This window comes from Strix aluco, chromosome 15 (assembly GCF_031877795.1).
Source record: "Strix aluco isolate bStrAlu1 chromosome 15, bStrAlu1.hap1, whole genome shotgun sequence".
Lineage (NCBI taxonomy): Eukaryota > Metazoa > Chordata > Aves > Strigiformes > Strigidae > Strix > Strix aluco.
The window spans coordinates 21083695-21097180 of NC_133945.1; the positions used below are offsets into that span (position 1 = coordinate 21083695).

The 13486-nt window shown below is 53.1% G+C and overlaps 1 protein-coding gene across 8 annotated transcripts in view; it reads left to right on the forward strand.

Annotated features, from left to right (window-relative positions):
* Window positions 1–13486, forward strand: part of PRKCB (protein kinase C beta) — a 131346-nt gene that overhangs the window by 41648 nt on the left and 76212 nt on the right. For all 8 annotated transcript variants that reach the window (XR_012625236.1, XR_012625237.1, XM_074840761.1 and 5 more), the window contains one exon: window positions 10407–10489. Coding sequence is in view for 5 of the 8 variants with exons in the window: in XM_074840761.1 (XP_074696862.1) it covers window positions 10407–10489 (83 nt within the window). In the remaining 3 variants the exon portion in view is untranslated. The remainder of the gene's footprint in view (window positions 1–10406; window positions 10490–13486) is intronic.

Consider the following 13486-nt stretch of genomic DNA (forward strand, 5'->3'; position numbering starts at 1 on the left):
GGGGAGGAGGAGACAACAGCTTCTGCAGGAGCCTTCCAAAATCCAGCCTGAGGCCGCGTGAGGAGCAGCCCAGATCCTGCCCATGAAACCCCTTGGCGCCTGAATGCGTTTTCCTCCCTGTCCTGGGGCATCAGTTACACAGGAGCGTTCCTGGGGAGTCCTCAAACTTGTAATTCATGGAGGAGTCGGGGATGGGGTAAAGCTAGGCTTGCACAGCCTGGGCTCTTGCCCAGCTTTGGAGGTTACGGCAAGTCCTACTGCCTGCGCCAGAGCCTGGTGCGAGCTGAGAAGTGCCTCGTCCCTGAGCCACCTCGGGCTTGGGCCGGCGGGGCTCGGCGGGGCTCGGCGGGGCTCACCGAGCCGCGGCAGGCACTGCTGGTTCCTGCCGGCACCGCTGGCAGAGCTGCAGCTGCCATGTCGTGTGTCGCACCAGCCAGGAGGGTGCGCGGGGCTAAATTATTCAGTCTGAAAGTGAATCTCTGTTACAGCTTGGTATGGGAGAGGTGCTGATGAAGTATTTAAAGTCTGAGCCGGGACGAGGCTCTCTAATGTAAAATTAATGTCTTTGTGTCTCTGGAAGTAGCTGCCAGCCCAGGCAGGGCGCGCAGAGCAGTGGGCATTGCCGGCCGGTCGGCATCACGGGCTTCGGGAGAGGGGGCTCTTCCTGCGGGATCCTGGACCTCTGCAGATGTAGCCTTGTTCAAAAGCTGACGTTATCCCTCTTCGCCTCCCAAACAGCCAGCAGGTAGAGGAGCGAGGGGTTGGTTTTCCTGGAGAACTGGAAACTCTCCCTGTAAACGAGAGATGTGAGCTGGTACTGGGTGTACAGGCAGACGAGGAGCCTGAATAAATGAGGGTATTTCAGTGTGCCCTCTCCCCAACAAGGATTTGCAGAAAAGAGAGGATTCCTGCTCTTAAGACACGTAGACCCCATCGCCAAGCTCCTCGCCTGGAAGGCTCGGTCCTTCCTGCGGTGCTGGGGAAGGGCCTTGGGGGGCCGGGAGGAGCAGGAGCATTCTTCTCTCCCTGGGAAAAGGGAAGATGGCATCAGCCAAGGGGCTGCTTGGTCAGGGACAGCTCGTGGAGCCCGTGGCAGGCCCTGATCCTGCAGGTGTTTGCGTCCACACTCCTTCCCTTTCCAGAAGCCAGTCTGGGATGAATAACGATGGGCAAAAGTCCTGCCTGTAGTGGAGGGTCCCTGCTCTGGGCACTGCTGACGGGATCTGCCGGAGAGCAGAATGGATAGTGCCAATTGTTTTTATAATGGCTGGAAGACTGTGTAGCTTTAAAAATATATATCCTGCTGCTTTTACTTCAGAAATACCAGGAAATGCAGTTTTATCTTCCTGGCACTGAATGACAGCTTTCTCAGCACTAATTTGCAAGGCTAGGCCTCTTCAAATCGGTAATGAAGGTTTTTCTTTGTACCGTTAGCACAGAATTAACTGGTCTGCATAAGAATCGCTTTCTTGGATTGAAAATCTTTGTAGCTGTTCAGGCAGTCAGAGTCTTCTAGAGAAATACGGCTGGTGAGACCTTGCAGAAGAGAAGCCTGATGTCTCGCTCGCTCTTTATCTTTTTCCTCCTCTTTCTTAAGAAAAACAGCTCTCCGTTTCTGTGAGACACCCAAACCGTACAGAAATGCTTTCTCCCCCTCCTTACCCCCTGCACCCCTCTTCAGCTTTTGCCTGACTCAGTGGCGTCTCCCCCTCTGCCCCCATTCCCCAGGGGCCTCTCTCCCCCCCGTTAACCTTCCTGCCCATCCCAGCTCGGGGTGCCACTGTGCAGTCGCCTCGGCGGGGCTGCGGGCCCGACAGTGCCCATCGGCCAAACCCCGCTGTCTTCCCGGGGATAGAAGTTGCTCATCGGTCCTTGGGGTTTTGCTGTGCCGTGGCGGAGGCGGGCACAGACTGAACGAGTAAGGGCAGAGCCTTCTACGTCTCTTGCTTCATCCTTGGGTCCAGCGAGCAAACAGACACAACCAGTGCATCAGCCCGTGACTCGCCGTAACCCCCCGTCATCCCCAGCCCCGCAGCGGTTCCCCGGTACGTTTCTGCTGAGAATTGCAGTCCCAAAATCCCAGAGCACGGTCGTTTTTATTGTGTCTCTCTGGAGCTGACAACGGGAAAACCGCTGAAGTCTGGTGAGGAGCTGAAGATATTTGTTGTCTTGTAAGAACTCCAGAAAGCTTTTAACCAAATCTGGGGATTAAATCCAGACAAGGCAAATTTTAGCTTGTTTTCTCTCCGCGTTGTAAGTGATTAAAAGCTGTAAAGTGCTGTCAGAAATTCAGGACTTCCCCTCCTGGAAACCTTCTTTCCCCTTATTTTATGATTACCATGCTTCACTGACTTGTTTTGATGTAGCAAGTCTTATTTTTTAACATGGGAATGGAAAATTGTGGGCAACTGCTGGCTGTGGTGCATTTCGGTCCATCATCAGGGCAGAGCTGGGCCAATGCCTCTGACCCCGTGGGTTTGCCCAGCGTAGGTGGATCAACACAAAGCTCCTTTGAAAATATTTTTTGGGGGGGGTTATTTTGTTTTCTCCAGTTTTGATAATCCAAATTCCAAGCTGTTTCCTGAATCTTGTGTTATTTAGGAAGCAGAAGCGTTATCCAAATGAGAATTTCCACAGGTTGTAAGGGAGCAGCTATGAGATATGCTCGAAATAATCTTCGAGCTCTATGATATTAGAACCATCTGCTAAATCACGGCTCCGTCAGCTCTCTGAGGAGGGTTTAAGTACTCCTGGGGTTTGATTTTTAGATGAATCTTGCTTGAACCTTCTTCTGTCTCTGTTACCTCTCCATCTGTCTGCTTTACTTGACATACAGTATCTGAGACTGTTCTCAGTGCCTCCAGACCTCTCCCTTGGCCAGCGGAGGTGGACGAGGGGCTTCCCTGCCGCGGGAACGTGTATTCGGGGAGGAGATGTACTCAGGGGGAGGCATCCGAGGTGGCTCCCCTGAACTACTCATTTTGTGAAGGACTCAGGGAAAATTGATGAACCCCTTCTTCAGAACATCAGGACACGGAGTTCATGCAATGAAATTAGAGCAACAAATGGAGATCAAATAAAAGGCAACGCCGCTCTCTGCAGCATGGAGTTGCTAGGCAGGGTTCATTCCTGCAGGAAGTCATTTGTCACAGCGTCTGGGGTTTTTGAGGAGGGCTGGATACCTTCCTGCCAGCTAACGACGTTTCGTGTGGGAGATGAGGCTAATCAGATCTCATGTGGCAGGCTCCAAGCCGATAGCGTGCAGGGGTCAGGAAATGATTTATCATCTCGAGCCAGCCCTGCTCTGCTTGCCAGGGACAGTGCAGGTTTGTGCTCTCCTGGCATTTTTAAGCCCTCAGCTGTGGGCTGGCGCCAGGGCCCCATGCAGACAGCCAAGAGCTTGTGTCGGCGTTGCTGCGGCTTGGAGGCAGCTTTGGGGCTCTCCTGGCGTTTCTGGGCAGCGTGGAGATGTGGTGCTTTGGAGGCACAGTGCCACTGCTTTGCTTCCAGCATCTGTGACCCTTGGCAGTCATCTGGCTCCTTGTGCAGAGCAGATCCATGCAGCGTGGCTAGGGTACGGGGCAAGGCAGTTTTCCCTCTAGAGTGTGCTTCTAGCATCCCAAAAATCCGATCTGGAACAAGGTCAAAGGATTCTGGAGAAACGGGGCCCCTAAGTACCGGCTCTGAGCAGGACTGGCCACTGTGTCAGAGAAATATGTGTCCTGGCAGTAACAGCACAGGCAGAGATACAGCTCCAGTGCTTGGGTCTGCTGCTACTGTCTGGGATGGGCTCAGCAGTCTCAGACACTTGGACTTTGCAAATAAAATGCTAACCCTGAGACTTTTCTGGGCTTTGATATTCCTGGGAATAGCTATGCTCACATTGGGCTGGCTCCCCGAGTAGCTTGATGTGAGTATAAGGAGCTTAAAGCTTTGATAAAGGGCTTTTCCTGGGCAGAAGCCACCGGACTGGGAAGGATTTTGTATTCTAAGAGCAAATCTCAGCATTGTTGTATCTTTGGGCAAACTGCCCAACTGTCTGCTTTTGGGAAAGCATCCGAATGGAGACAGAGCGTGCGAGGTGAGCTGTGGTGCATATGGTGGGGAAGCTCTTCTGCATTTGTTTACATTTTGTAAACAGAAGAAATTAAAATATTCGGAAGGAGAAGGAAGGTGTGAGAAAGGCGGCGATACCTGCGTTGCTCATCAGTGGGGAAAGCCAGCACGGCCAGGGCTGCTCCTGCTCCTCCCTGGGCTGCTGCGTGGGAGAAGAGCAGAGCCCCGGGCTATCGGCCGTGGGAGCCCCTCGCACGGGTGGGCTTCAGCCTCATGGGCTGGGGCTGCTCCCTGTGCAGGGTGGGCAGGAACAGGGGGGACCACACTCCTTCGCGGCCACCGAGAGCACGGGGTGGGCAGGTGCATCCCCCTGCCCAGGGCTGCCAGCTGCTCAGCCCGTCCTGGCGAGCCTTGAGGGGTATAAATGCTGACCTTGAACGTCTTTTCTTGTCCCCTCCGACAAAGAGTTTTTTACTGCTTTTACTGGGAGCGTCGGAGGGACAAGGGGACTCTCCGTTCCTGCAGGACTGGCTACACCAGTGACAAGCTGCAGCAGCTGCAAGGAAATTCCTTATTAGTGGCTCTGCCCGGTGCCTTGCTAGGTCGGGTGCTCGTGACGGTCCCGGTGTGTGAAGCTGTCCCCGTGCTGAGAGCCCGGCGTGCCAGAGCCCCGCGCAGCTCTGCGGGTGCAGAACGTCGGGAGCTGGCTGTTCCCATCAGCTCTCCCACGCGTCGAGGTGAGGTACCTTAAACCCTGCCTGGCTGCTCCCAGAGCTGCTTCATGGTGCTGGAAGCACCTGCTCATCTCTAATTGTGCTCTGGTTAATGTCAAGGTCTGGCCTCTGTTATTTTTTGCTTTCAGTGAGGATTTTGTTGTTGGCTGCGGCCTGTTGACCTCACAGGAGAAGTGCTGGGATGCAGGGCACACGCACCGGCCGTGTGCAGGGAAATAATCACCAAGATCAGCGTCCAGCCTGCAGCTCAGCTCAGGCACAGGCCGTGGGTCTGGGGTGACAAAAATCCTCAGCAGTTAGGGGAGTTCTACCTCACTTCTTGCAGCACTATTTCCGTGCAGCGCAGTCGAGTGCTGGGTTTGTCCCTCCTGCCATTGCTGAGCACTTCCCAGGGGCTTCTGTCTGCTGCCATAATTTGCAGCCTTGTTCCAAAACACGCAAACGTACGACGGCTCCCGTCCGCACGCTGTTGAATAAAGCTTTAATTTGCTGGCCTGTCTCCCTGCGTTCAGCAGCCTGCGTTGGCTGGCTGTCAGCAGCCCGGAGCCGATGGCTGCTCTGCCGACTGCCGCGCTGCGCTCGCTTCCCCGGGAGGTCCCTTCCCCTGCTGGAGGAGCAGCCGGACACGTGCTCCGCAAGCTTCATCCTCTTGGAATGCGTTTTGATGAGGTTTTTCTGGTTGGCAGGTTCTGTGATCAGTTTGGGAAACTGCTTTATGGTTTTTCTCAAGGATTTTTGAGCAGTGGTTTAGGCCGAGAATCCTTTAAGTATATATATATTTTTTTAAGCTACACTGTTAGCATTTTGTCTCTTTTCATCCTTCAAAATAAGCCTAGTTCCTAGAGTTTCAAAATACCCTGGTGCCGTGTTGCTACTGTGGTTTCTTAGCTCTGAAAACGAACCTTCTAGGAGACCTTTCTTCCCAAAACTGCATCAGAATCACAGGGAATGGAGATGTGTGATCTTGCCCTGACGCTTTGGGGCAAGTCTCCCCGGATTTCTCAGGAAACCATGCTGGGGCTGCTCTTAAAAGTGTGTTTTCTAGCAAGTCTCAAAAGCTTGTGAAGAGTCACTGAGCTCGAGGGTTCTGCCTCTTTTGTAGGTTTTTGTACCCTTCGGTTCCTCAAGACAGAGATCTCTCCCCAGATGCCTGCAGTGGAGGTAGCTATAAAGAATAATTTCGGGCCAGTAAACATTCTTGCATTATGCAATAACAAATGGTAAAGGTTAATGTTTCATTTTTGTTGCATATAAATGACTCAGGACATTTGTAGCTCACCAGTAGGATTTGATAACTTTATTATCCATGTAATATGATTTACAAATTAACTGTCTAATTAGCAACCCGGGAAAGCTGCTGCTTGTACTGTAGTTTCTAAACTGACAAAGATACAGGCTTGAAATGCTGAAGTGTGATGAAAGGAGGAGTGGCATGGCAGGGCTGGTCCTGGCAGACCTGCCGCGGCTGCCTCGCTGCCCGCCCTGGTACCGTGCTCGAGGGGAGCCAGCGCCCGGCCCTGCTCGGCACGGCGGAGAGCAGCACCCTTTTCCCAGCCTAGTGCTCTGGGGTAGGCACGGGAGGAAAGATCTGTCAGATCTTCTCACCTCTGTGGATGCAGGTTTAGGAGCTAAGGCAGATTACTGGCCTAAGCTCCTGTAGCCGTGTAATTCTACTGGCTGTTTTCCTCCATGGATTGAGTACTCGCCTAAGCACGCGTGGAACATTTGAATGGATCTTTCCAAGGCTTGCAGAGCTTCCTTCGAAGCGTTGGGTGCAAAGCCCACACTGCCGCGGTCGGCAGCGAGCCTCTTGTTTGCTTTGGGTGCTTGGGGAGGTATTAACGCTTCACCATCTTCCAACGGAGGGTCCTTACGATCTCTGTGAGCACCCATTGCGGGAGAACCTGCTATTCTTGCGCAAAATTCAGCTGCCACAAAGATGACTTGCAGTGACTTGGGTGTCATTTGCTTAATTGAGCTGTAATATGAATGTTTTGAACACACAGCAATTATTTTGCAAATTGAAGAGAAAATACTGCATTTTGTGTGCATTCTTTAGGTCCCTGCTCAAAGGGCAGGAGGTGTTACCTGTGTGTACATATTTAATGCCATCGTTAATAATTGAACTCTTCAGTGAAACCTTAAAAGAATATGGGGAAGAGGCTGCAATAAAAATCTGGGACGGTTTTGAGCTTCTCTGACACTGACTTTGTAGTCTGTCAGCACTAGAAATGGGCGTTTCACCTCTTTGGCTTATGCAAGTGAAAATGTAAAATGAGTGTGTTCTGCGTTTGTAGTGTCTTCGGCGAGGCGAGAGCCAGCGCTCGCCCAGGGTGGCTGTGTGCACGCACGTGCGCTTCTCTTGCTCCAGTCCTCTCACACGTCTGCGAGCATCAGTCCTGTGTTGGCCTTTCCCTTGCTGCTTCAGATTCCCTCCTAATTTCTCCTCACCTGACTTCTCCCTGACAACATAATTTGTAATGAGCGGTAGAACACCGCTGCAGATTCTTCTCATTCACAGCAGAACGTAAGACTTTGATTATTTATTTTTTTCTTTAATTTTTTAAATCAAATGCAGTTGAAACCCACAGCTTTGCTGATGTGCTGTGTTTCCTGGCTGTGCAACATGGATTCTGGGGAACAATGCATCCCTGTGAATGTGCTGCCAGAGCAGGGCCCTGGTCTGGTGTGTCTGCACAGGGGGATCCAGGAGTGTTGCTTTTCAAATCCAAGCACTGCAGCTTTCTGCAAGAGCAAAAATAGAAAAGTCACATTTCCAACTTTCCATAGAGTAAAGCCAAGCTGCCAGCCTGCCCTTGCCCTGTTCAGGGGAGCCGCTGTGGGAAGCGAAGCGGTGAGCACACTCAGAAATCGCCAGCGTGGTGAAGCCGCTATTACGAGGGACAGAAGTTAATCGGGCTGGTGTCGGGGGGGTGCTGGCATCGGGGGGTGCTGGCAGGGCTGCCCGGGCTCGGAAGGGCTTTCCAGGGAGCTGCTGTGGGGCTCAGCTCAGCAAACAGCCAACGCAGGGCTTAGGTGGGTCTGCTGGGAGAAGGAAGGGGTGGTTAGGAGATGGGAAGAGTGGGGCACGGACATCTGTTGTGATGTGGGGCGGGCTGGGGTGCTGGGAGAGGAAGGCGGTCGGCTCTCATGTGGCCGTCGTGCCTTTCGGGAGAGATCACAGAATCACACGGAGTCATCTCGGTTGGAAAAGCCCTTGAAGACCATGCAGTCCAACCATGAACCTCACACTGGCCGTTCTCAACTCCACCAGATCCCTCAGCGCTGGCTCAACCCGACTCTTCAACCCCTCCAGGGATGGGGACTCACCCCCTGCCCTGGGCAGCCCATTCCAACGCCCAGCAGCCCCTTCTGCAAAGAAATCCTTCCTAAGAGCCAGTCTGACCCTCCCCTTGAGGCCATTCCCTCTTGTCCTATTGGACAGGATTGGTGGTGGCTGTGTTCTCCAAAGCCCTGTGGAGCAGAGTCCGGCCCAGCGGGATGCTCGGTGCCAGGCGAGGGCCGGGAGGGCAGCTGCTGCCAGCGCCTGGTTCATGCCAGGCTCAGCAGAGCCGGGCCATCACCCATGGGCAGCCCGGCACAGACATCTCCTGCTTTGTTCCTTCTCCAGCTTCTGTCACCGCAAAGGCAGGAAGGTTATTTTCCCCAGGCAGGAACCAGTATCGCTGTCCCCAAAGAGCAGAAGTTTCTTAGGAGCTGGGGGAGCACCAAAGGACCTGCTTTTCTTTCTTTTACCTACTCCTCAGAGCCAGGTTGGCATCCAGCAGCCTTTTTATATATTGGCATGGAGAAATGGCCTTAGGAGGTTCAGCCTAGTCGCAATCTTGTTTCTTCTGTTGAACTGAAATTATTCCAGCTCCGCTGGGAATCCCTCACCACAGCCTAGATGCTGGCATCAGCGTGCAACCTCCCGACAGCGCCTGCGCTCCGGCGTGTCACAGAGCCTTATTGAGTTTATACACACACTTCAGGACAAATCTTTGCTAATAGAGTTCTAATTTCTTCCTTCCTGCTTCCCAGATGCTCTGTCTCTGTATACAGATGATAGAAATGGTGGACGATGTTTTCAAAAAAATGTTTATTTGTTAGACTCAGAAAAGCAAGTGGGAGGTCCTGTGAGGAGAGAGTTCTTGGCAGCTGTTGTGCCTCTCAAACCTTCTGGGTTTGTTTTTTTCATAATGAAAAATGTGAAAAGGAAAATCGATTTAAAGCTGGATGTAGCAGGGCACAATAAGGGGATTGTGAGTTTAATGGCAAACATCACTTGCCTTTTTTTTGCTCTTCAGGAAAAGTCTGATAGTGATGCGATTGAAACGTGCTTCGTTTTTGCACTGCTCCATTTGGTTTATGTGCTCGATTTCTCTGAACCCTGGTAGACTGTGTATCTCATCTTACACTAAATGAAAGAGCGACTGGAACTGCAGCTCTTGGGAAAAGGACGTGGCAAATAAAGCACCCCCGAGACTGAGCCGAGTTTGGTGCCCGGGTTTCCCCCAGACAAAGCACATCTTTGCTTTGCTCACAAAATCAGCAGTTGTTGGGTTCGCTCCGTTCCTGCGTGGGCTCCCTTTGTGCACGGTGTTGCCTCGGAGCCGAGGTCCCATCCCTCGGGATGGGGCACAATGCGGATGCGGTGCAGAGCGCAGTTGGATTGGGGGGGGCTGGTACCCAGGAGGGGGTGATGTGGGGTGCGAGGTGGTGCTGCTGTTCCCCAGGCCTGGGGCACCCCAGCTTCTCAAAGCAGTGGAGCCACCTCCAGCTGCAGGGCGAGGTGGGCTGAGACCCCCAGGGAAGGACCTGGGCCATCAGCTGAAGTTACCTGCAGTGCCGAGCGGCCTTTTTAAGGTCTGTCTCTGAAAGTAAGGTGCTTATTTGGCATTTAGGGAAAAAATTAGCCTTTAAGTACAGCGCTTTGACTGCACAGACTGGAAAAATACTGCTGGCAGCTTCAGATTAGCATGTGCTATAAGGGTTTGGTGGTTTAAGGGGTGTGGATTTAGCTCTGGATACTTACACTTGAAAGTCTGGGTAATGGCACGTTGGGATTAATTTTGCTGGGCTGTTCCCAGAAGGGTGACTTTGTCATCGACATGCGTGCGTGAGGAGAGGAAGACGTACGTGTCTTCTGGTCTGGCAAATGGAGGCTGTGGAGTTGCTGAGGAAAAGCAGAGCTGTGGGAGGAAAATTGCCCACCTGTTCCTATCAGTACAATCTTCCATTTTTGGACACATGCACTTTTCAGCTCAGATACCCGCGAATGCCAGATTCTCCCTCTTTTTATACACGGCGGTGACCTCAGAGCGTGTGCTGTGAGTGACAATGAGCTCAAAGCGAACATGAGGATTCTCAGCCCGCCTTTGACATTTGCTCAACATTTTGCTTCTGCTTAGTTTTGCTGAAATGCCTGGTCAGTTGATGATATTCAGTAAGGTTTAAAAATCTGCAGCAGGTTTACTATAAAGACGCCTGCTCAGAGTCCTGTATGCCTCTTCTCATAAATCAGACGTAATAGCTTTTTATTTTTTCCAGCTCTGGATTCACGTGGTGCCAATCCCTTAACGTATCCCTGACACTGTTCCTGTCTTCTCTTTGCAGTTTGCTGCTTCGTCGTGCACAAGCGGTGCCATGAGTTTGTTACCTTCTCCTGCCCCGGTGCTGACAAAGGCCCTGCCTCGGATGTAAGTACCCGGTCTGGTGCTCTGAGAGAAGGCACAGAGCGGTGGTTTGTGGATCACCGTGTTCCACAGCGATTTGGAGATGATGTTCCTCCAGCTTTCTTGGCTGACGACACTTCTGTGCTGTTATTTCACAAGCATCTCTAATTCATTGTTATTCACAGTTGTGTGGGCTCTCATATATTTTGGAGACACTTAAAACACTTTTAAATCGTCCAGTAACGTGCTCTCAGCAGAGCAGGGAGAACCTGCGGGAACGCAGAGATGTTTCTGTTTGGGGCTGAGCCAGCAGCCTTGCCCCGTCTCCCTTCAGTCCCTTGAGCCGCAGCCTCAGTTTCCCCATCGGTAAAATGACGTTTCCAGGGTCTGCCACCTGAACCGAGGTTTTAGTTTTGGGGTTAATTAACATGCATGAAGCACTGAGTGTTAAAAAGCTGCTTTAAGTCTTTGGCCAGTGTGCCCCCAGCTGAAGAAGATTCTTCTGGCAGGGTTTGTTTCAAGGCCTTGATCAATTCCTTTTGTCACAAGCGAAATACCTGAAAGAATCAGCTGTCGTTTAACAGATGCCTACTGTTCTGCTAGACTAGAGTCAGCCCCGGGGAACGTTCCTGTCCTGTTCCCCCTCAGCTCATCACTTTTTCCGAAGGCATCGCTGCCCCGTGTCGTTACGCCGTGCCGGTCCTGCGTTGCCCCGCGGTCGTGCGGCGTTCCCGGTGTCGGGGCTCTGGGCCGCTGGCCTGCAGCATCCCTGCTCCTCACCCCGGGGGCCTTCTCGCTAAAAGCAGGCACAGTTTCTTCAAGTCTGTTTTGTATCATCTTGCAGGTTTAATTAAACCAATATATATGTTTGGTCTTCTCAAGAGGAAAAAAAAAACCCCGCAGGCGCGTTTCATGTTCACTGCTTGTGATTTGTGTGGTCAGTGTCGCTGTGTTTGCTTTGACTCCCTCAGAAAACACAGCGCTGGCCGGGCAGCATCATCAGGGACAACAGAGTTACTGGGAAATACCAGTCTCGATGTGACTTTTGGAAAACAACATTGCCGTTCTTTAAAAACCAGAAAAGCACCCAAATGCCCGCTGTCTAAGTCCCCAGCCTCATTTTCACAAGGGCTTGATTTCCCGGTGAATCTCCGGGCTTTTGGGGGCGAGTGAGAGCTGGAGCAGCGGAGCGGAGCTGGCTTAGGCTCCTCGGCGTGGTTCTGCCAGCGCCTTTCAGGTCTGTCTGGCAGTTTTTGTGTTTTACTGTGGAAACTGGCTAATTTGGGGAACTGCTAGGAGAAAAGAGATTGAATTGGGGAAACGACAGTGCACCACAACTCTCACCCTTAAAAATAGAACCAGTGGGAGCAGGCAGTGTAACAGGCAGCTGAAGGTGGAGGCTAAACACACGTTGTCAGTCACCCTGCCCAGAGTGGGGCTGCCTGCCGTGATTGTGATAAGTGGGAGCTTTTGGGGAGGGGGCGAGGCTCGCGGGGAAGGGGCAGAGCTGGGGGGCAGCCCCTTTCGGGTACAGCAGCGGGCAGAGCCGCCTGTGCCCCTCGGGCGGACGCTGGCAGGAGAGGCTGTGGGGGACATGGAGGGGAAGGGCTGAGCGTGGTCTGGGATCCTTCACCAAAACTGCGCTTCTGCTCCAGCCAAACCAGAGGGCAGGCTTGGGGCTTCCCCTTTTCTCTGGTTTCTCCTCCTGTATGAGTGTGCTGGGCTTGGGGCATTTCTGCTTTGGATCTGAGAAATCTGGCTGGACTTTGGGCCCAAAGAACCGCTGGGCAGCTCCATGGCAGAGCTGCTGGGGACACCGGGCAGGGGACTGGGGTGGGAGAGTCCCTGTCACCCCCTACGTCCCCAGAGCTACCCTTGAACCCGGTCACTGCTCTGGCTCTAGCACAGCGCTGACTTTATCCCAGAGCCAAGCTTGGTCTGTGGCTGATCAAGGGACCTGCCTGTGAAAACCCCGTTTCTCCCCTGAGCCCCTGCTGTCGGATTTCTCAGGGCACGTGCGCTTGCAGCCCCCCCAGCCCCGGCTGCACAGCGCAGTGCCTCCGACGTGCTGAAGCCTCCCTGACAGCTCCTCCACCTCCAGAGAGGATGCTTGGCAGAGTGTTCCTTGTAACGAGCTGGTAAAGAAGCTTTTGGCTGTTTTCCACAGGCTGAGCTGCCCTGGTAGGTGTCTTCCAGCTTGCTGAAGTCGGTGCCGCCACAGCCTGGGTCCTGGCCCCGTGTGCTGCCGGTGTGGCTGCTGGGGGTGCTGCCGGGGCAGCCCCAAGAACGGGTGCTTCCAGAGCTGGGCTTGTGCACCGTTTGATAAGCTCAGTTTTATTTCCACTTCCCACCAGACAATTAGTCAAGGTGGCTTCTTAAATCCCCCCTCCCTGGGCACTTTGCATACGACTATCACTGTCCTCACTGAAGGCTTTCTTCTCCATAGGGGCTACTGCTAATTGCGGTGTGTCGGTGGCTGTTCAACCTTAAAAATTAGTGGAGGGGAAGAGGAGATGCTGTGGAGATGCCAACCCGAGAGAGACTAATGCATCCATGAGTACTCTGGTCCTGCAGACTGTAACAAGTCTGTATGAATCTGAAGGTCAGGAGAGGCTGCTGCAGTCCTGTTTGAGCCCCCTGACCCCAAAGCAGCCAGTGGGGTGTTCCTGGGCTGGGGTGATGGCCGTACCCTCCACCTGAACTGTGGCTGCCGGGTGTTGACAGCTCCCTCCTGCGCAGCCTCTGTGGGAGCTGCTGTGGCACCGCTGGCCCCGTCTCCACATGGTCTCCACGTTTAGGCATTGGAATGGGCTGCCCAGGGCAGGGGGGGAGTCCCCATCCCTGGAGGGGTTGAAGAGTGAGGTTGACCCAGCGCTGAGGGATCTGGTGGAGTTGAGAACAGTCAGAGGTTCATGGTTGGACTCAAGGATCTTCAAGGGCTTGTCCAACCGAGATGATTCTGTGATTCTGTACAGCAAACCCCAGGGGTGGGTGGCACTGGTGTCGAGCCACAGGACACAA